Consider the following 24,000-nt stretch of genomic DNA (forward strand, 5'->3'; position numbering starts at 1 on the left):
GATTGTGGGAGGGAGACTGGCAGTCAGGAGTTAGGCCAAGGCCCTTCTAGGGCTGTAGAGCCACGGGTTATTTTATTATAGAGGACACAAGTTTTTGAGTTTCTCTAGAACATGTTCCAGCTAATGAGAGTTCATAGTTGCATTGATTGTTTGGCCAGGTAGCAGCAGTTCATGAAGCACAATGCCCTGAGCTAGGGTTGCTACATTTCATAAATGAAAACCCAGGATGCTGCTGACTGGAGACCTGTTGGGAAGGGACCCAGCAAAGTAGTATGTACATACACCATAATCATTACGAAGTATACAATAAAACTGCCATCATAACCTTCTTTTGATGCAGTGGCAGTTTCGGAGGTCTTCATTGTTTTGGAATGGGTTCATGTGATGCTATCAAATGATGACTGCAACGTCACCTTCTGAGCTGTAGTCAAGAAGAATAGGACCCATCGACTCACCTTACACTATTTTCCAAGCTGATAGAGCTGTTGTCAAAAATGGTTTCTTCTCCCAAGTCATCATGTTCGACAATTGTTCATCTCAGTATCTGCCTCCAGAGCATCATTGTGTACAGCTGTTGGTCTTCCATCATGTGGTGGTGCATCTTTGAGGGATTTCTCTGTTCTTGAATCTTTTAAATCACTGTTGCACTGTCCACTTATTCACCACACCATTGCCAAAAGCCTGACATATTTTATTTCCCACTGCTCTCGTGTTTGTTCCAGGTTTAAACTCATACAGAATTCAGGTACTTGTCACACAGTGTAGAGCAGCCATGTCAAACTCGCAGCCTGCAACATCCCTCAATGCAGCCTGCCCTGGCCCCATGAAAATTACATGCATGCAGGACTATTTGTATATTTGTAGTGATCCCTCTTTTCCTTTTCTCATGAAACAAGCCTCGACTCATCCAACCTTCAACAGCTTGACCTATTTTCCCTACCCACGTACATTCTTGCATTCCATGAAGGGGTAGCTGTGGTGTCAATTAAGCAAGTTGATTGACAGATTGCTTCTGAAATATCTTGCTGGCTGGGGGAGGGAAGCATGCATATTTTCTGGCACCTATGGGAAGGGTTTGTCTCAAAGGAAAGTCAGTTTCTGTTAAAGTTTCAGACAACCATGTTGCTGTCTAAGCCTTGCGGTAGTAAGAAAAGAACTATTGAAGAAGAACGCAGAATTTTTCAAGTGATATGGGAGATTGCTTATTTCTGTTGTGAAGTGCGTGGAAAGATCACATGTTTAATTTGTGGTCAAAATGTAAGTGTGCCAAAGGAGTATAACATAAGGCGACACTAAGATTATCATCGTTCTAAATATGACCAGTTTCAGGGTAAAGTACAAGAAGACAAGTTAAGGGACTTAAAATTGAGACTCACTAAACAACAAAATGTGTTCACGAACGTACATAAAGACAGTGAAGGAGTAGTGAAAGCTAGCTATGTAATGGCAGAACTGTTGGCTAAACATTCAAAGTGCTTCATCGAAGGTGAATTCGTGAAGGAGTAAATAGTGAAAACTGTGGAAATGTTGTGCCCTGAAAAAGTGAACTCATTCAAAAACATTTCTTTGTCATGAAATACAGTTGCAGAGGGGATTGATGACTTAGCAGGTGATATAAACCAACAATTGAAAACGAAAATTGCTGGTTTTGTTGCATTTTCGCTTGCAATAGACGAAAGTACGGACGTGTGTGGAGTAGCTCAGTTGGCTGCATTCATTCGTGGATGTGATTCTCATCTCACTGTGACAGAAGAACTGCTTGACATGATTCCTCTCCATGACGTAACAACAGGGGAACATATTTTCAAAGAAGTGGATGCCATTTTGCAAAGATACAGTCTTCCCATATCAAGGTTAGTTTGCATTGCTACAGATGGAGCTTCGGCAATGACAGGAAATCATTCTGGGTTTGTAGCTAAACTACACAACAAGCAGATCACAATTTCACCTGGCAGTGAGTTTCACCATTTTCATTGTAGTATTCATCAGGAAATGCTTTGTTCAAAAGTTTTAAAAATGGATCATGTGTTAAATTTTGTAAAAAGGACTGTAAATTTCATTTGTTCACATGGACTTCATCAACGGCAGTTTGCGTCATTTCTTTGTCACATTGAATGTGAGTTTCAAGGTTTGCCTTATTATGCGGAGGTTCGCTGGCTTTCTTGCCATAAAGTTTTGCGATGGTTTTGGTAACTACGTGAATAAATCAAAATCTTTTTGGAAATGAAAGGTCAGCAGCTGGATTTGCTTTCTGACGTCAGTTGGCTTCTAGATTTGGCTTTCTTGGTAGACATAACGAGGCATTTAAATAATCTAAATTTCAGGGGAGAGATCAGATTGTTACTTCATTGTATGACAGTGTTATAGCTTTTAAATTGAAATTGAAACTTTGGGTAAATCAACTGTGTACAAATAATTTCAGTCATTTCCCAACTTGTCAGGAATATCAACGGCCAATTTGTAAACCTGATTTAAGCCAATGTTCGTCTAAAGTAAAAATACTGCTCGATGAATTTGAAAACAGGTTTCATGACTTCAAAGAGTGCGAAGAGAAATTTTCCTTGTTTACTGCTCCCTTTTCTTTCGATGCTGCATGCGCAAGTCCCGACCTTCAAATGGAACTCATTGAATTACAATGCGACTCAGTATTAAAAGAGAAGTATCACGAGGTGGGTGTTCCTAAATTTTTCTCGTATCTCCCACAGCAGTATCCTCGATTGAGTCATTTTGCTGCTGGAATTTTAGCGATGTTTGGTAGCACTTACCTTTGTGAGCAATTGTTCTCCATCATGAAGATTAGCAAAACAGCCCAACAATCAAGAATGACTGACAAACATCTGTTAAGTCTCTCCCGCTCACAAAAACATAATGCGGACATCGAGAAACTGGTTTCTAAAAAAAGGTGTGAAATCTTTGGGAAACGAAACTAAACGGTTTTGTGCCACAAAAGTATGCACAATTGCAACCAATTTATAATCAAAACAAATGTGTAATTGTATCACTGACTATGAAAAGATATTTCAGTTTAATTTTATTTCAATAAAATACGTAAAGATTATTATAATTAGATTATTTTTCCATTATACATTTTTCATAATCATTCAGTTCTAAGAACAGTGGAATTTGTTGTTAATTGTTAGTAGTAACTAACCTAGAACCAACCGATACTGCAAGGGTAATCACTTGAATCCCCACAACTGGTAATCCTTCAAATACCACAGTGATTTTAAGCAGTGCTTTTTATCTGGGTAAAAAGGTACCGGTACCCTTCAACTTCGTTCGTGATTGTTATTGCGTTCATCATTTGAACTACTCAAAATATTTTGGTATGTTCATAAATGATCGTTTTATTCTCACCTGTAAAAAGGTGCCGGTATGGTGTACCTTTGCTTCTTGCCAGAAAAAAAGCACTTGTTTTTTAGTCATACATTTACCAGATGCAGACTATCTCTTGTGTGCTTTGTAATTTGAAGCTGTCACAAACTGTATTCTTTGCATGTTTATTGTTAGTTGTTAATTTATATCTTGGAGTACGATTTATTTCTATTGACTATTGATTGTTTTCAACTCTACTTTACGCACAGATAGGCTAATCGGGACTAGACCTACAGTTTAAAGTGGGATCCGAACGAATATGTGCCTCCACCAAGTATTCAAGCTGAAACCCTTGATTACAAGGTGACTTGTTATCCACTGAGGAGATGATATTGTAACAGCCATCTCTCTCGACGAGAGGGAAAGGGGAAGCTTTTTTGTGTTGTTAACTGTTTCACACATGTTCATTGAATATTTTTTGTTAATTTTGTAAGTTTCTAGGAGGGGGGCAAACCTCTTAATTTTAGACTTCAAGGGGTTGGTGTTCGAGATGTGCGGCCCAGAGAGTTTTAACGTTATCGTTATGCAGCCCGACTTACGAATTGAGTTTGATGTGGCTGGTGTAGAAAACCCATGCTTGGCCTGTTCTCACTGATGTTATCATTGAACTGCACCAAGCATAACCTACCTGTTGGTTGAATGTGTATATGCCCGCCAACAACTGACTATTGTCTTATCTGTCTATACTTTGAACTAACAGTGTCCAGAGTGTGTGATGTTCGACATTGTCAGAATCCAACAGAACATTTTTGCTTACCTTTATATGAATAGACTAATTAAGTTAAAAATGTGCATTTTTTTAAAAAAATACCTGAATAATGACATAATTTCTGTGTGTTTGTTTTGTAAAGTAAATGCCTGAATATGTAGTTTAATTTTCTAAGGAAACCCTATGTGAAACTTTGTAACATACATTAATGAAAGATGTGAATATACATACTGGATTTTCATTGAACATTTGCAATTTTATATTGGATTGGTTGAATATTGGTATTATTGGTTTTGGCACATGTCAGTACTTTATCATAATCTGCAAACATTTCATATAGATCCATGCTAAATTTAATTTAAATATGAATACTCTTTTTGTCCATATTTAAAATTTTGAAAGAAGTGCTTAGTTTTAGATATTAGGATGGGTAAAGTGTCAATTTATTGATGATGTTTTACCATTCTAATTCTTTCTTTTTCTTCAGGGTTGGTTTAGTCCAGGACAAGTGTTTGTTTTAGATGAATACTGTGCTAGATATGGTGTTAGAGGCTGTTATCGTCATCTTTGTTACCTAAGTGACTTGTTAGATAGAGCAGAAAAGGGAGTGATGATAGATCCTACTCTCATCCACTATAGTTTTGCCTTTTGTGCTAGTCATGTACATGGAAATAGGTAAGTCTCAGAATTTTCTCCCATTTATTGATATGAAAACACACTCATTGAGTGAAATGATTTATTTATCTGACAGATAATGTTACTTTGGAAGATAATGTTAGGTATGTTGTAAAGGTAATAACTGTATTTTTATTAAAATTGATGCTTGTAGCATACACTTCATGTGCTTTTGTATAGTGTGTGTGAACGTGTGCATGTTATATAGAACAAGTGTTCACTCTATAAGTCTCTCAGAATCAACAATCAAAAGAAAAGAAATGAAAATAAAATGACTTTTAATAATTAAACAAGAAGGTTGTGAATTTTGCTTTTGATTTTAAAGCTGTAAATAAATTTTGTTTGGTGTTAAGCACCATTGCATTCCAAATATTACATAAATACTCATTCTTGACATAACCATTAGTTCAGCATATGAAGTCCAAAATCACATTTATTGATTGCCAGACTTTTTACCTCCATTTCTCATAAAGTTTCTATTGTTGAGAATTGTTAAATTACACCAAATCATGTAAACACAAAAGTTATTAGTAATATGAAAGTTTGAAAATTCTCAATTGCAATGTGATTGATTGATTGATTGATTTGTTGCTTTAAGTCCACTTTATGCACAGTAAGGCTAATCGGGACTGGACCTACAGTTTAAAGTGGGATCCGAACCACTTGTGCCTCCACCGGGTATCGAACCCGGGACCCCTTGATTACAAGGCGATGACGTTACCACTGCGCCATCGGGGAGGCCCCTCAATTGCAATGTGAAAAGAGGTTGAAAGTTAAAGGATGAAGTTGACATAATTCAATTATGAAGGATATTTTTTTTTCTTTCTTTCTTTTTTTGGGGGGGGAGCCTACCTACTTCATATGTCTTAATTTAGACTTCAGTGTGTGTTATGTTTAAACATTTTTCTGAAATTTTTATTTATGCATATAGAAATCTGGGTGTATTTTGCAATATTGATTTAATTATTTGTTTCTAATTATAAATTTATTTTGTAAATATATTTACTAATGTCAAGTAAGGCCCAGTTGCATTTATCAAGTTTTGTTTTAAACCTGGCTCTTAGGCCATAAACAAGATAAATTAAAAGACACTGTACTCTGTCATATGTGAATGAAAACTGTCATGATAAAGTCTCATGAAATATGTATTTTTTTCAAAACTTGCAGAACTGCACTAAACAAAGGAGGGATATGTTGGTACAATTTTCTTCAAGTTAAAATGGCATTTTAGCCATTATTTCAGAATATTTGTTTTGTATTCAAGCAACTGTGTTGTTATAATATTTTTTAGCATTAGCTAAAGTAATTATTATTTACATATCAAAGTATAGTGACATTGCCAGTAGCAAAATAAATGTTGTTGGACTTCATTGAAGAATTAATTTTGCAATATCCTTTAACCCTTTCCACTCCATGCCCAGCACAGAATTTTTTCTGCATTTTTTAAATTTTAATTGATTGTCAATAATTTTTATGGTTCACAAATCCTAACTTAAAATCATTAGTGAGTATAGAGTTTAGATAAATAAAATACACTTTAACTTCAATATATTTTGTATTTTAGCATGGTATGCTATCTTTCAAAACATTGAGCAGGATGTAGTTTGGAATTTTTTGAACAACTTTTACAATAATAAAATATGCCTATTCATTTACCAGGTACTACTACTTCTACTACAAACAGCACACTTATCATTGTACACAACAATTAGATCAAAGCAACAACAAAAACTAACCAAAACAATACATATTTATGCAGTTCGTGACAATATCCAATGCTTCCAAATGTGAATTTTGTTTCATTTAGTACTGATAGAGAGTGCTGAGGGTCCTCAGTCCCACGAAAAACTGTATAAACATCAGTTGCCATGCCAGACGAGGCCCACATTACGAGTGGGACAGAAAAATATCAATGTCAGACCAGGTTCAACTTACAAGTAGAAAGGGTTAATTGATATTAGCAGAATGTTTGAAACATGTTTTGATGTTTTTAAGCCACATTATTTTGCTTTTTACATAACCTGTATTTGCATTGTTTTATTTTATTCATACACTTCAGTTTGATAATTACCTGGTAAAATGTTACTTATTAACAAGTTTTGTTGGTTCGCAGGAACTTGTAGCTGAGTGTGAATGAAGTAAAGTAAAATATAATGTTTATTATTATTGACCTCCAAGCAACCTAAAATAAACTTTTCCATGCAACAAAATAAATTGATCATTCTGCTCTTCTGGGTGAAGATATCTAAATTATTAGCAATTTTATCTATCAACTGTTTCATTACATATCTTATAATTTCAGTATAAATGGGTTTTAGTGCTTTAATGATTAAACTAATCACATGAATTAACTGGTATTCAAAACCAATTAACTTTTATTTTAAGTGGATTCACCACACTTACATAATGACTTTACCATATTGGTTATAACACCAAACATATTGGTGTAATTCTAATCATAGGTAAGATATGCAGCAAAAACAGCAACAAAAAAGAAAAGAAAAGAAACTGCTATTCCAAATTGCACACACACACATACATCTGTATTTTATTTCTGAATAACTAAAACAAACCTCTGGTGCAATGACCTAGTTTCTGGATAAGAAATGATAAATCGGAAATTGAACATAGTAAGAAACTTAGTCAATTATATTATGTCACTTATTCATATACACACACAGCTTCAAGTTTTGGAAATACTGCTAAGTGTATCAATTGAACTTCTGTGTAGATTACAATTGGTGTAAATTAAACTATGTGGAATATATTGATATCTCCTGTGGAATTGAATTTGTGTCCTGTTATTCTTAGTCGGTAAATACATATTATTCTGATTGTTCTATCCTCATTCAAAAATATGACTTTTACCTGACAATTCCCAACTATTTTCTTCTTGAAAAATTAGTTTTCACTCTAATAATGCAATTCTTTACTTAGCACGGAGGTGCGTGAAGAAACCTCTGTGAAAAGGTTTGTAACTGCATTTTATTTTAGTGAAGTGGAGTTGAAACTTTTGCTTCATATAGCAAATTTTTAAGCAATACTATCAGAAAACCTCTGGTTACAGGCTCTTATCATAAGTCTCATAGTGCCATGCTCTTTTCTGCTAGATGCATCGCATGCTTACATATTTTGGTTGAATTTCATTTTCTCTGAAGTGTAGTTTTGATAAAAATGATTTTTCATTCACAACAAGGATTTTGCTTGAAATTGAGTATAGCATGGTGCAGGTCTACATACATGTCAGGGTTTGTCCACATACTGTAGCTTATAATGTGGTGAGTAACATGCTGCTACTGATACTATTATGTGTGTGGCTTATAGTAGGCAATGTTTTGAAGTCATAACTTTTTTTATGCATTTTGGTAAACATTGAAGATGGACCTGCAAATTATGAATGCTCGAAGTTGACAGTTTTAGAACACGGTTGTTTTTATTCTGTGCACTGTATTTATAAAACCAAGTCCTAACCTGAATATTCAGAATACTTACACAATCACAAAGTGGATGAAGTCTGCTGTGATCTACATATACTTTATAATACCTCAAACTTTGAAGTTTTCTTCAATATTTTGACCACCTGTGCGAATGCATGCAATAAATACAATATATTTAGGGTTATTCTTCTACTGTGTTCTCCATTTTTGAAATATATATATATATATATATATATATATATATATATATATATATATATATATATATATGTATGTATGTACACAGTCGAACCCTGATTTTATGTTTGTGGATTTTCCAGTTATACATTTAACCAGTAGAGCAAAATGTCATAAAAAGTTTTCTAATTGTACATTAACTGTATTATAAGTTGTTTCTGAAAACATGCACTTAATGTTCCACTGTGTGTTGGTTCCAGGTTCAATCCAAAATTTCTGTGTTGGCACAGAAATGTTGACAATTGGAAATACACAAACATGCACACACTTTGTGAAAATACATGCACACTATGAAACTGGCTTGCTTTGCTTCTTTTTCCAGATTTCATGCATCACAGTTTTAACTTAGACAGTTTTAGACAGTTTATATGCATGCATACTTCATGAACGCTTTTCCTTTATCTCAAAATTGTGCATATCTTGTGATCTGCTAAAGTTATTATACAGCATTGTTTCCCTTAGGGAGATTTTACACCAGAGTGTCAAGTGACATGTGGCATGTGTCACTTGAGGATAAACCAATCAGCATGCACACTGCACAAACCTGCATTTGATTGGTCAAGCCTCCAAGTGACATGCGACATGTGTTATTTGCCACTTCAGTGTGAATTCTCCCTTAGACTGGCAAGGGAATCTTAATTGCATATCCAAAATGGGCACATGAAAATTTTTGTCAAAAGAAGGTGTCGGGGGTGGGGGTTGTTTTTTTGATGGCTCTTCAATATTCTAAGTGGATTTATTGAACAGCTATTTAGATACTTTTGTCTAGAATGCACCAAATATACAGTTAGTACAACTCCAGCTTTGATTGCTTATAACCTGGGTTTTGTACAACACTTGATGGATTTGAGAATAGTGAAAAGGTGATGTTTTAGGGACATATAGTCATGGCTGGTAACACACAGTCCAGAATTTTGTCCACATTTGCAGACATTTTCTATTTAAGTACTCACCATGCATTTGCAAGGTAAATCTAGACATGAAAAATATCTGTAACATTGGTTTCTGACTGAATGTTTTGGGGTTATATTTTCTTTTGCATTGATCGAAGTTGAATATTTACTGGAATCATAATGTTTCAGGGTGAAGTCTAGAATAGTTAGTTTGAAATGCATTTGTTCAATAATTACAAGTAATAGTGTAGGTGTACATGATTTGAATATGCTAGTAGCAGGTTCATTAATTCAAAAATATACAAAAATGTAGTTCTTTGACCATATTAATAAACAATGACAACCTAAACATTCCTAAAGTTCTTTGCAATTATCCATGTAACCACTTTATTTATATCACAAAATGCTTAAAAAATACAGGGTTTGGCAGAAGTAACACCCATTTTTTATGATTTGGTAATGTACACCAAATCTTGTATGACAGGATTATAATTGTCCATATGTCTTACAGAAAATCAAGCATGACATGACATGACACCACACCACTACTTTTAGCTTGAATGTTCAAAATTCTGTCCATCTTGTGCAAGACATTCAGGTGCCCTACCAAATACTCTCGCAAGTCTTGCGATGCCAGGGGTCCCGGGTTCAAATCCCACTTGGGCATGGCTGTTTGCGAATGTCCATTCATCAAATTCATTATTTCACTGCTCATCCCCATCTTCGCAAATTAGCCAAGAGGCACAAAACGTGAAGTAAAATACAATCAATCAAGTCTTATGACATAATTCGATGGTAATGTCAGCAGATTTTTCCCTAATTCTGTCTTTCAATTCATCAACATTGCAAGTTTGCTCTTGTATACAAGATCTTCAAGAACATGCAACAAAAATAAATTTGGGGACGTTTGGTCCAGGGATCAAACTGGCCACTCCAGGGCCATTTTACTTCAGGAAACCTGAAACACAGAGGTTACTAAGACAACATGTTCATTATAATTACAGCATTACATCAATATACACTTTATGCACTTTATACTACACTACTTAGAAGTGGGTATTACTTCTGCTGGACCTTGTATAATGTACCTGTAGTGGTTCAAAAATGTAAAACACATCAACTTTTGTACCCAAAGCATCTAGGGCAGTGCTTCTCAACCTTTTTCAATTCGGGACCCACAAGCATTGGCACCAGCAAAATTACTTGTAGGGATAAGCACCCAGGTTATAATCATGTTTTTGCTAACATCGAGTACTTTAAGAAGCCCTCTTTTACACTTGCTTAAACAAATTACACATACTTCATTCTAGTAAAGTATGTCAGTCATTAAAAAGACTAAGATCTAACTAAACACAGATGCTGAAATTGAGAGATGGTGGTAAAAGCAATGGTAGAGTGTGAATAACAGAATTGTAGAATTTAGACTACGTAGAACATGGGTTGAATTTAAATTGTTAAAACAATATATCTTAGTATTAGTATTTTAAATGTAATAGGTTTTTAAGACCCAGTAACTAAAGTTTCAAGCCCGACTTCGCGACCTACCAAACGTCCCCTCAGGACCCAGCAGTGGGTCGTGCCCCATACATTGAGAAACGATGATCTAGGGTCTTCCTCAAGACTGGAGTTAAAATTTGATTTAAAAAAATATGTACAGGTAAGGTGAATGGGAGGTGATGCAGGCAGCTATAAAGTTACTACCATATACAGTATTTACTCATATATAATGCACACTTTTTTTCCAAAATATTTGCCCCAAGAATCTGGTGCTTATTATGCATATGCATGGAATAATTTGGACAGCCAACATTAAAACAATGCATGTTTTCACTATGTCACTGCGTAAAAAGGTGCAAATACAAATTACCAGGTTGGATTTCTTTAGTAATAATATTAAAAAAAAACACTACAAAAATGAATGGCCATTTCCCATGATTTTTCATGTTGTAACAGAACGTTTTGCAACCAAAAGCGGTGCCATTCTGGCAGAATTCAAGCATGCACTTCCCGTCACATGGGATGTGTATCAGCAGTAGTTGTTGGGCAAGAAATAACAGAAAATATCCTCCTGAGTACTGCAAATCCATTACATAATTTTTATCTTGCTTTCATCTTCTACAGAATAAACAAGGTGGTTACAGAAGTGAAAGCTTTGTGATGCTAAGCACAGTGTAGGGAGAGGGGGAGATTGGTGACTTATTGTACACACACGACAATATTCTCCTCTTGGTACACACAGCAGCAGGTGACTCATTGAATAGGCATGATGTCATTTGCTCTTGATCGACATAGCTACAGCTTTACAACCTACAACTAAGAGAGCCATTTCTTGTACCTGAATTGTACCTCACATTATATGAGAGATAATTGTTTGTTGCTTTTCCCTATCAAAACCAGGGTGCGCATTATATACACACAAATACAGTATATTGTTGCATGACTCAGATTTCTGTAGGCACTGGGATCTTATGAGTCAGAAAAAGCGTATAGCTCAGGAAGATATGTGCTGGGGTCCTGCTCATGCAGCCCTTCTTACTAAGGTGGAAGAAACCAAATGAATATGCCCACACTGACCTAATCAACATTGCTTATCCTGGTTGCCCGACTCTTGTCTGCCCCGTAGGCCCACTTTAGATGGAAGCATTTCCTTTAACATTTTTGCTATCATAAATGCTTCCAAAAATGATGGTACTTTACATGAAAGCATTTCATGTAAAAATAGGACCAATTCTATCCTTGAAAATGCCATGAAATATGTCATGGCATCTGAAATGCCATCTGAAATGCCATAACATTTTTCACTTTACACGGTAACATTTTAGTCATGGCATAAATGTTATGGAAAATGCTTTCGTCTAAAGCGGGCCCTAGACTCCCCTGGATCATACAGAAATGCTGCTGGCTATGAGACCAGAAATAGTCGGACCTTCAGTGCTCTGTGGCAGCAAGTTGCTGGCTCTGGGCTTCACTTGGTCATTGTATCTTAGTCTCCATACGAATGCCCTTGTGTGCCACCATTGCAGGTGCTTATACCACCGGTTGTTGTCTGAGTGTCTTGCTGAAAATTCCAGGGTCTTTATCCCACTTTTTGGCCTTTTCTTCCTCTGCCCAAAGCATTCTAGATCAATAGAAGTGTCATGCCTTGATCACGAAGAGAAACCCAGTAATTGTGATGGAAGTAGGCAGCTGTATGCTGACATGTTCTTTGTTCAATCGGGTTAGTGGGCTGCGTGGCAAATTATTTCATTAGTGGGGTCGGAACACTGGAAAATGTTTCACTTCCAGTGGAGAACATGGCCTTTGCTAGGTGGATACTACATTAATTCCTGAACATAAAATGCCCCAGACCCCAAGTTTTTAAGCCCTTGTTTGTCTGTAATGGCGTCTTCAAAATGGACCAAGATTCTATTCCTGTTCATTGCACTTATTTATCATTCATGACAGCTTATTTCCACCTAATTTGCCGTTTATAACTGTATTATGACAATAAGAAATTAAAAAGACCCACTTTATCAAATATTATTAGATATGGCAGCCAATATGGCTGCTAAAAGTTTAAAAATAACCTTTTCAGCTATGTGATCATGTTTGAGATCAAACCTTATGTTTTGGAGGTTCCAGAACTCAAGGGTGGCATCAAAAGTAGTGTCAGATGAAATAATATTAGTTAATTTTTTATAATCTGTATATACCTCTGTTCGCAAAAGATGGGAGAGGGCCTATATATCGGCCATGAGTGCAACCACTCCACCTGGCCTGAACAAGGCCACCCAGTAATACCTATCCCTCACCCACCGTCCCTCCCAAGCCATCCCATCCCATCCCTCCCTCCCACCCTCCCTCCCAACTTATTCTACACACTCACAGTTTACGATGAGCCTGGTGATGAAACACATATATACACACACACACACAGGGTGTTTCAAAAGTTTGACACCAAAGGACAAACTGCGTTATTAGTGCAGATGGCGAAAAATGGAAAGAGGGGAAAGTTGTTGGAAATATGAGGTTTTAAATATAATGTGCTTGAATTTTCAATGTAGCATGCACCATTGAGGCTGTACGCTGGTACGAGCCCATACATGAAAGGAAGGGAACAGTAGACCAAAACCAGGAGAATAAAAGTTTAAAAAATGTAATGATTCGTGTGTTATTGAAAATTTTCCAAAAAATATGCACTGTGCCCCCCCCCCCCTCCCTTCTCTTCCAAAAGACCAAGTTGAATTGTAAAACAGAAAAACAGTTGTTCCAGGTTTACTCATCGAGTGAGAGAATCTCCCTAAGCATAAAGTGATACTTTCAATAATAGTTTATTACTATTCATTTATAATAATAATTTACTAGTATTATTATAATTTCTGCTATTCAGCTTCATATCAACGACCTAACTCCCCTCACAAAAATGTCAAGAGAGGTCCACGTTTCTTGTTATTGTTGCTTTGTGTGACAACAATGTAGTAGCATTCTTCGAGGTTGACATCTGGTCAGAACCTTGTCTTCCGTCATCACGCTGCTTCTCCTCCAGTCGCCTCTAGCACCAGTGGCATGCATGGACAGCATCGATATCCATATTCAATCTTTAGTCCCACTTTGGTGATACTCTGGACAACTGGGGACCTTAACCTCTTGTGGTGGTACAAACATCATTTATGTACCTACTTCATCCAGAATTAGAATGGCACCACATCAAGTCGATGACTTGCTGGCAGTTGATTGCCACTAAAGTGAAGTTTGTGGATTTACTTTTGTGTTATATTGTATTTTGTGCAGGTACCTCAGAATCATGACACCTGAAAATATATACGAGAGCCGATGTCCAGACTTCCCTGATGGCATTCTGGTAACGTCGTCACCTTGTAATTACGAAACCCAGTTTTGGGTACGCAGTGGAGGCACATAGCAGTTTGCATATAAGTTAAACTGCATGCCTTAGCTGTGATTAACCGGACTTTAAAATAAAATCAAATGTCGGTGTCCATTCTTGGGCGATTCATCACCATTAACAAGCTCTCATCTTCCGAGGGAAGCAGAGGTGATGAGGCGTTCAATTCAGCACAGAGAAGATGTCATCAGAGGGTGGGAACCGCCGTTTACTGATGTGACAGAGCTTGTTCTAGAAGAAAACAAGAAATTGTGGGTGAGAATATCCATTTCCACAGTCCGCAATGGAACAATCCACCAGCTTCCGAAGAAAATGCATGACAAACTGAGAGAATTTTGGGGAAGTTAAGCTACGAGAATTGAAGCTCCAGAGGATGAAAGAGTTTTGGAAGAAAGTGGAGTCATTTTAAAGGGCTACTAAGTGCCAGTGTGCTGTGAAAATTCTGAAAATAGAGTGTGACTTTTTACAAGATCAGAGATCCAAGAGACTGCTGCACATGATAGGAACAAACGCTAAGACCATCCAGAAGAACTTGATGGCACTGCAAGGCATCGTGAGAAAAATTCAAAGGACTTAAGAATACGTGTCAACAGGGTACTCATAGTTATCAACTGCAAGTACCTCCTTAGGACGTCCAAGAAGTCACTGCCACTTCGGACGATGAAGGTGTAGATGATCCAGACTATGTTCCCTGTATGCGGAGGAGACAAAATAAAAACATAATTGTTGCTGCAGTGAGGGAGGTCCTAATTACTGTATCAGCAAAATAGCCACAGTAGCTGTTGTGACAGCAGCCCTACAGAACCACCAGACAGTGACAGTGGAGGACACATCGAAGGTAGTTCAGAGGAGCAAGGTGTGGTGACAATGGAAGACAGCATAACTAGCAGAGGTTAAGGTATCTTTGTATTGCTAAAATGCGACTAAAGATTGGATGGATGTGGATAACGATGTCTTCCATGCGTATCACTGGCCCTTTGGCTGTGTGCCAGAGGCGTCTGGAGGAGAAGCAGCGTGATGACGGAAGATAGCAACCCGTAACACACGAATCATTACATTTTTTAAATATTTTTCTTCTGCTGGTTTTGGTCTACTGCTTCCTTCCTTTCATGAACGATACCAGATGTTTTTCCTTATTCATTGAGACACACAACTTACTCGATATGGTGAACCTAGGGCACCGAAGACGAAGTCTGCGTGAACACTTACCCTCTTAATCCTCATTATTGTTGGCATTTCTGGTATGTGCCAACAGAAGATGTCTGAGCGCAAATATATTTTAGTGGTGATCTACCCTGATTAGAAGGGAAAAAATTAAGACCCCTTTTGTTTTGAAATTTTATCCTTTGTTCATATCACTATATCCTAATGGACAACCTCTTTTTCAGAAAACGTTAGCCACAATTACACGTTTTGTAGTTGTGTGCTTGTGCATATGTGTGTGTGTGTGTGTACACACACACACACACACACAACAAAATGCACTTCTTACTTTGCCTTTAATTTTGCGCCATCATTCTCAATTTACCGAGTACATTACGGTGTTGCTATAACGTAAATGCTCTTTAAGGATGAAGCATGTGGCAACAAGGCAATGTCAGTTCTCATTGAGGCTCGTACCAGTGTACAGCCTCAACAGTGCATGCTATGTTGAAAATTCAAGCACATTATATTTAAAACCTCATATTTCCAACAACTTTCCCCTGTTTCCATTTTTCGCCATCTGCACTAATAATGCAGTTTGTCCTTTGGTGTCAGACTTTTGAAACGCCCTGTATATATATATACAGATTATAAAAAATTAACTAATATTATTTTGTGGGCTTAGTCCGACACTACTTTTGATGCCACCCTTGAGTTCTGGAACCTCCAAAACAGAAAGTTTGATCTCAAACATGATCACATAGCTGAAAGGGTTATTTTTAGACTTTTTGTGGCCATATTGGCCGCCATATCTAATTTTATTTGATAAAGTGGGTCTTTTTAATTTCTTATTGTCATAATACAGTTATAAACCGCAAATTAGTTGGAAATAAGCTGTCATGAATGATTTTTCTTTTTGTGTTTTGTGCCTCTTGGTTAATTTGCAAAGATGGGGATGAGTGATGAAATGATGAAATTGATGAATGGACATTCACAATCAACCAAGCCCAAGCGGGATTTGAACCCAGGACCCTTGGCATCGCAGTGCGATGTGCTAACCACTTGGCCACAGGGTCCGGCTGTCATGAATGATAAATAAGTGCCATGAACAGGAATAGAATCTTGGTCATGGCAGTCATTTTGAAAATGCCATTACAGACAAACAAAGGCTTGAAAACTTGGGGTCCGGGACGTTTTAGTTTTGGGAATTAATGTAGTATCCGCCCCCCAAAGGCCACGTTCTACGCCGGAAGTGAAGTATTCTGCAATTTTTTCTTGCTTTCCAACCGCACTACATTGTATTTGAAGACTTAAGTTTTGCATCTTTTCAATTTCCGTAATGTACAGTGGAACTATTCTACTTTCCAACTGCCCATGTCACCTCACCTTCACCTTATCTATTTTTATTTCTTAAACCATGTGTTAATTTCTGTCCTGAAGAAAACCCAAGGTGATTTGGGTCGAACCATCAACATGTTTTACATTTTGAAACCATTGCAGGTGCACATTTTGTGATACTATTCATTCCTTTACTTTTACAGTTCAATATTCTTATGGTTTATACCTGTGTCATTGTGTGGACTTTCTTTTCCATGAGTGATACAACAGTATAACTCTGTTAACTTCCCCCCATGAAACTATGATTGATTGACAGAAATTTTTACAATTTGTGCAACTATAATATTTCCTTATTACCTGAGATATTTGCATTTGTTATATATTGCAGAGATTCTTATTTTAACTCTCACTTGATCTATAATTTTCTGTTTTCTTTCCTTAAAAATAATGTCTGAAATAATATACCACTCCTGAAGAAGAAACTCTTGAAAAACAACACAAGTTAAACAAGAAAAATTTGAAGCAGATTGTTGATGGTTCATCAATATTTGTTTGAATTTACCCGTATTCTTAATATCTATTCTTTATCACTTATTTCTAATACCAGGTTACAATAAAATCCTTAATGCCTATGCTAAGAACTGTTTTCTGGTACAAATCATTTCACAAACAAAATAGTAAAAAGACCTAATATTACTCGCTTATTTAAGTATAAAGAAAATATAAATTTTTGACTACAGGAACAAGGCATAATGTAAGTGTTGGGTTCAGATCTGCTTCACCTAAGAAGAGATACTGCTAATTTTATTGCTGAGTAGATCTCGGAATTATTTTGCAATGAATAAAGAAAATAAAAAAATTCACAATAGTAGTTACTGTATTACATTAAGATACCAAGGGTTCTAAGCATCTGTTCCATCATTCATCTTTATGGCATGATCAACTTAAAGAGGTAAAGAAGTATTGTAAAAAAACATCATTATTGAAGCATATTTCTCTATATGAAAAGTAAACACACAACCAGTAATTTAATTACAGTTACTAGAAGAAAGACAAGTGTGTTTTGACATAACATTTTGTACAGCCTTAGTTTTGCAGCTGCTTCATATCTACATAATAGTTATCAAATTCTGTAACTTTCATAATATATTTTCATTTCAAAAGTACTTTAAAATTTAAACTTACATAAGGAGGATCCAGTATGAATTTTACGTGTATATAAAGTTTCAAACTAGAGCTAAGAGAAAATGTAAAATATTCTGATATAAACAATTTTTGTCCTTATAATAATACAAATAACTTTTCACTTTCCTTCAAAATAGGTAAAGATATAATATTCCATTCATAGCTCTTTAAAAATAAAAATATTAAGATTAAAGGTTTAAAATATTGTATTGCAGTAGTCTTCTTAGCAGACATGAAATACACAAATCACAACATTTTTATATTTCAGTTATTATCACGTAATGGAAACTCATCTGCAAAAGTAAGAATTGCAAGCTGAAATTATGGTTGTGATTTTAAATCATAACTGTCCTATATTTATGTGAATGTGTTTTATGTTTTATTGGTTGCATTGTTCTTCTACCCATTACAGTCATACACGACTAATGACACAAAATTAAGTCATTATCTTCACACAGAATGCATTTACATATGTAAATCAAGTAAGATCAGTGGACCACAAGTTAAACAAATATAAGAAAATGAAATAATATGACAATATCTTCATGATCACCTTAACGACATGTTGATGCAATACAACAAGAACACAGCATGATTAAACTATTGCATTTGAAACCAACTTAGCATTGCACTTTAGGTATCATTTTAGAGATGGAAGTAATTAATATAGAGCATGATATTTAGTGTGAAAGTATTATTTACTTTTCTTCTAGTTACAAACATATTTCCTGATCTAGCTACAATTGACACATTGGAGCATGCATAGATTAAGTTTAAAACATGTTTGCATGAACATTTTCAAAATGTAATCTTTTCAAATTATACTTCAAACTCAGGCTTCACTAACATCATATACATAAATCTTATTTGCATGAAACTTCATGTAATAAGTTGTATTTTTCATTATAAGAAACTTTCAATATTATTTCTTAACAAAACAATTTCAACTCAATTAAGATTTCTTTACTCTTGCAATAATATTACAAAATATTCTATCCTGCATGATTGTGTCTACTTTCGTTGTTGTGCTGTAATATCATTTTACAATCATCTAAATTTCTCGTATTTAAAATGGGTAAGAACACTTAACAAGAACATATTGTTCTATAATTCCATGAGTGTGTAGTAATGATTAATATTTGAATGCTCTTCATTTATGTGACAATCATGATATTTCCTTGAATTTAATTTATGTAATATCATCAAAATATATTTATATTATTTCAGACCAGATGGAGTAGGGACTGTCACACATGAGGAGAAAGAAAAATTTCAGGAAATCAAAGAAAGACTCAGGATTCTTTTAGAAAACCAAATCACCAATTTCAGGTAAGATTTTAAATAAAACACTATTTTTAATATTTTCGTTAAGTATGGAATGATATGAACCTTTTGCCAATATGAGTAAAGCACTGATGTAAAAATTATGAATACTGATAACTGATATGCTATCATCCAATATAAAATTGCAAAAGTTCCTTGAAGAACATAAATGGTTCATTAACCTCCTTAATTGACAGGTAATTGGAAGGGGTTTTACCTTTGGAAAAGAGATACTCCATATTTAAACATTCACATTACAAAACCAAGGCATATGAATTGTATATGTATATTTGTAAAAATAAGAAAAAAGTAGTAGAATTTTGCACTAAACTACAAGTGACTTATAGATATATCAGATTGGTAAAAATATCAATAATTTTACCAATTCACTGATATGCCTACATCAGCTGATACCAATAGAGTACCGATTTATCTGTCCCATTTTTAATTTTCCTTCATTAACAATTACCACCAATAAGGAGTTCCATTGTCATGCAGTGAGCATGACATATTGTGAAAATAAAGTTCCTGGTTTGAAATCCCATGTGGCACTTTGTTTTCATCAATTTCCTAATTATTAACACCATTATCATTATAGTAAATTATGTAATTTTTTAAAATATAGACCATAGGTTAGAAACTGTCTAACAGTATCTGTGAATTTTATCAGCAGTCCTTTGTTAAATGATTCAAAAATTATTGGAAGTTATTTGAAGTTACTTCACCATCTTCAATATGGCTTCATTGGACTTCTATTTTTCTGTATATTTCATGCATAAAGAGACTTACGAAAAGAAAAATGTCCATTTCTAATCAAGAAATAAAATGAATGCATGTAGTTCTACAGTGATCGATAATGATTGTGGCATAATCAAGTTCATTCAGGTCCCCCACAATGCTTGCTTGTAGGAAGAAGTCTTGTAAATTGACTATGTTCCTGATTGTAGGAATCTATTTCTGTACCATTTCTTGTGCAATGATAATCTCTTTTTCTGTAATATTGTAGTAATTTTGTACTACTTAACCCATGACAATAAATTTACCACTTAAACTTAAAGTTCAAATTAGAGTCACGTCATCATGTATACATTACTGAGATTGCAACATTGTAATTAAACATTAATTCTGGCTGTTTCATAAATTATATCAACATTAAATATGACTGACATATTTTCACATAAACAAGCTTCAGTCACAAAAAATGCCATATTTTTCTGACAGGTTTACAAGAACTTATACACAATTGAATTCGACTTATGTAAACGAAAAATGAAAGAAAGAAAAAATACACTTTTACAAACACTTATGTCTGAATAAAAAAACACAGTTAAAATTGGTTTGTCTTGCTTTTATCTAAAAGCAGATGCTTCAAGCTTTCCAATGAGGTATATTTGAGTTTTCTCCTCCCATGGAGTACACTTTTACAAGCACATAAATCGAGGGCTCAGTATTTTTGATGTGGATAGTAGGCAATTTCAGCATGATTTACATGCATTATTTGTTGAATTCAGAGTCCTAGCCTTGTTGTTCTCAAAACTAAACGTGGACAGCACATTGGTAAAGGTCATTAGGTTTCCTAGGTGATGTAGTATGTTAACACATATGCTTTGAATGTGTAAAGTATTGCTTGTGAGTCCAAGACATACCACTAGTATACATGTTAATAAGTTTTTAATTTATGTGCAAACTGTATTACTAACCTTTACATGCATATAATGACTTTAACATTAGTCATGGTAACCATACATAGTGCATGATGTTTGTAGTTTCTTTCAAATAATACACTAACATATAATATATTAGTAACCATTCTGTGTTCTTATTAACAAAATTAACATGATTTTGTAGGTACTGCTTCCCATTTGGTAGACCAGAAGGTGCTTTGAAAGCAACACTTTCATTGTTAGAAAGGGTAAGATACATATTTGACCTTTCAGGAAAAAAATATTATAGAAAATGCTGATTAATAAAATTCCTGTGCTAGTCAGTAGTTTGAAATCTGGTTAAATTTGTGTTAATATGAAAAAGGGTTACATTGTATTGTTCTAAAATGTTATTTTCTGATAAGTGACTGAAGGTGGATTTGAGTGTAATTTTCTTTAACAAAGTCATTTTGGTATTGATTTAGATTTTTATGTTCCTTTTGGTAATTTTTACAAAACTACTGTGGATGTAATTTATATTTTATCTTTTTGAGTAGGTGTTATTTGTCTAACATCAGATTTGTTGGTTTAGGTATGAATGTGGCTAAACTTGAATTTCAAAAAGTTTTAATGTGTACATTTTGTTTTCCTCAACAAGCAGTACGTGAATTTTAAAATTATATATACACCATGGAATCCTGATTTTACTATTCCTAGGTTTTACATCTTCTCTAGAGCCATGGTAGTCTAGTCTGTAGGGTGTATGACTGCCATGTTGAAGACCCAGGTTAAATTTACAGGGTGGGTAATTTAAGGTCAGAATTTTTCCAGCCTTGTCCTCACATATTAAAGTGGCTCTGGGGCTCACCCAGCCTCAAATCAATGGGTACCTGGTGGCAACCCTGGGAGGGAGGTGTAAAGGTGACCAGAACATGGTAGTGATCAAATCACCTCCCGGGCCTCCCCCATGGCATAGTGGTAGCGTCATTGCCTTGTAATCAAGGGGTCCTGGGTTCGATACCTGGTGGAGGCACAAGTGGTTCGGATCCCACTTTAAATTGTAGGTCCAGTCCCGATTAGCCTTACTGCGCATAAAGTGGACTTAAAACAACAAATCAAACCAAACCAAATCACCTCCAAAATTCCGAGATCAAGAATGTGTGGCACCCTACCCCCATATCCCCTAAAAGTGCCTTCATGGCACATCACAATGCATGGGGAACTTTACCTTACCTTCTTCACTACATTTTGCTCCTTCATGGTTGTTCCTTGGAATTTTTCTTTCCTTTTTTCCCCCTTTTTTTCTTTTAGCCTTTGCTTTTCCCAAAATTCTACATTGAAAAATCCATATTTTACTTGGCTGAAGTGCAAAGAGGTATAACATGCATTAGAAAGGGGGTAACGTCTACAATGCCCAAAGGTGTATTGTATGTTACCTTTTAAGTCAACATAGCATCAAATGCAGAGTTTCTGTACACTATTTATTTGGGTCAAGACCATATCTATTACTATTTATCTGTGACTAATCCAATGATGAGGGAGCATTTCATTGAGGTAGCAGTGAAAATCAACATGCAAATTAGGTGGCAACCCATCTTGTTGAAAAATGTAGTCACCCAAATCTTCATTTAATTGAGGAAATAGCTACTTCTACAACATCTTCAAATAGCAGTGACCAATCGCTGTGTTTTCCTGGAAAATGGCACAGAAAATGTTAACTTTAAGTTAGGTGTGTTGCCCATAAAGGTTATCCAGACCCCAGAAGTGAACATTTTGCTGGTTCACCTTACTACCAACCTGAAACATTGTTTCATCACTAAACCACCACACGCCAAGTAAAATTGTCATCCTTCATAGCCTTTGCATGGTAGTGCAAAATTCCAGTTGCTTTAAATTGTCCACTGGTCTTATAGCTTGCAACATTTTCAACTTGTGGCCTGTAATCAAGGGGTCCCGGGTTTGATACCTGGTGGAGGCACATTGCACAGTTTGGATCCCACTTTAAACTGTAGGTCGAGTCTCAATTAGTCTATCTGCATAAAGTGAACTTAAAACCAAACTCAAACCAACAAGTTGCAACTTGTAAGGCTTCATCAATAAATTTCATTTCAAAACATACCAAACAGTCGTATGTGACTGGCACAGCAGGTTGACTTACGGGGGCTATATTGAAAATTCTCCTTGATTCTTCTGACATGGTCCTCAGACATGCATGGTCATCCTGTGCTTTTGTGTTTGCACAAACATATTATTTCCTCCAACTGCCTATACCTATGATAACTCAGAGGATCAAATTTATAGTCATCAAAATTTATGCTGAACAGTTGCTACAGATTTACACTTATCAAACTGCAATATACAAAGGCCTTCTTCTGTCCTGTCACCATGTTCTCACTTACTGAGTACAAGGAGAACTTGCAAGTCTGTGGAGACATCTAACAGTAACCTTGAAAACCATCTAGACATCTAGTGATAACCTTGAAAGGCTCTAAGATTCATGATTTTATGCCATGCCAATACTTGGTTCATTAGTACAGAAATAACCTAATTGAAATCTGATGAATCATTTTGAAACACATTGTATATACTTTACTTGTGGTTTCATACTGAAAACAGTCTGAAACTTTGAGGCTATACCTTGGCATTGAAGTGATAAGTAGTTGATTTTTGGATTTGGAATTAAACAAAATTCTGCTTTTTTTCATTCATTGCGAGAAACCCAGTCTCCACAATGGTATCAATACTGATATCAGCGCAAACCTAGACTTTTCGTCAGAAATTTTCTCCTGAAATCCTCAGTTGAACTGCCCTTATATAACAAGAATTAAGGTTATTTTGATACAGTGAGGTTATTTTACTTGCATTCTGTTTATGAGGAAAATAATAACACTGCTAATGATCAAGTCTCAGAAAACACAAATCAAACTAGGTTGTTTTGTATATAAATTTTACATTTTGTCTTATGCAAGAAACATGTGAGATCTGATGATAACTAAAGAAGGACCTAACAGTGTGAAGTAAATAGGGTGTAATTGTAGTATTTTGAGAAGCAATATCCACCTTTATTTTGAGTGGAAGATATTATAGTGTATATTTCTTGATATGTTAATTATTCATATGTCAGTAGAATGCCATGTGGTATTTTTGCTATAAAATTAAG

General features: G+C 35.4%; 1 protein-coding gene across 16 annotated transcripts in view; it reads left to right on the forward strand.

Annotated features, from left to right (window-relative positions):
- The window catches only part of Cadps (calcium-dependent secretion activator 1), a 462,589-nt gene that overhangs the window by 387,074 nt on the left and 51,515 nt on the right, over window positions 1–24,000 (forward strand). For 11 of the 16 annotated variants that reach the window (XM_083117745.1, XM_083117744.1, XM_083117743.1 and 8 more), the window contains 4 exons: window positions 4,572–4,759; window positions 7,697–7,729; window positions 19,102–19,203; window positions 21,046–21,109. In XM_083117745.1, coding sequence (XP_082973871.1) covers window positions 4,572–4,759; window positions 7,697–7,729; window positions 19,102–19,203; window positions 21,046–21,109 — 387 coding nt within the window. The remainder of the gene's footprint in view (window positions 1–4,571; window positions 4,760–7,696; window positions 7,730–19,101; window positions 19,204–21,045; window positions 21,110–24,000) is intronic. The other 5 variants (XM_083117751.1, XM_083117752.1, XM_083117755.1 and 2 more) reach the window with 1 other exon arrangement.

This window comes from Lepisma saccharinum, chromosome 2, assembly GCF_977018435.1.
Source record: "Lepisma saccharinum chromosome 2, izLepSacc3.1, whole genome shotgun sequence".
In the NCBI taxonomy this organism is placed as follows: domain Eukaryota; kingdom Metazoa; phylum Arthropoda; class Insecta; order Zygentoma; family Lepismatidae; genus Lepisma; species Lepisma saccharinum.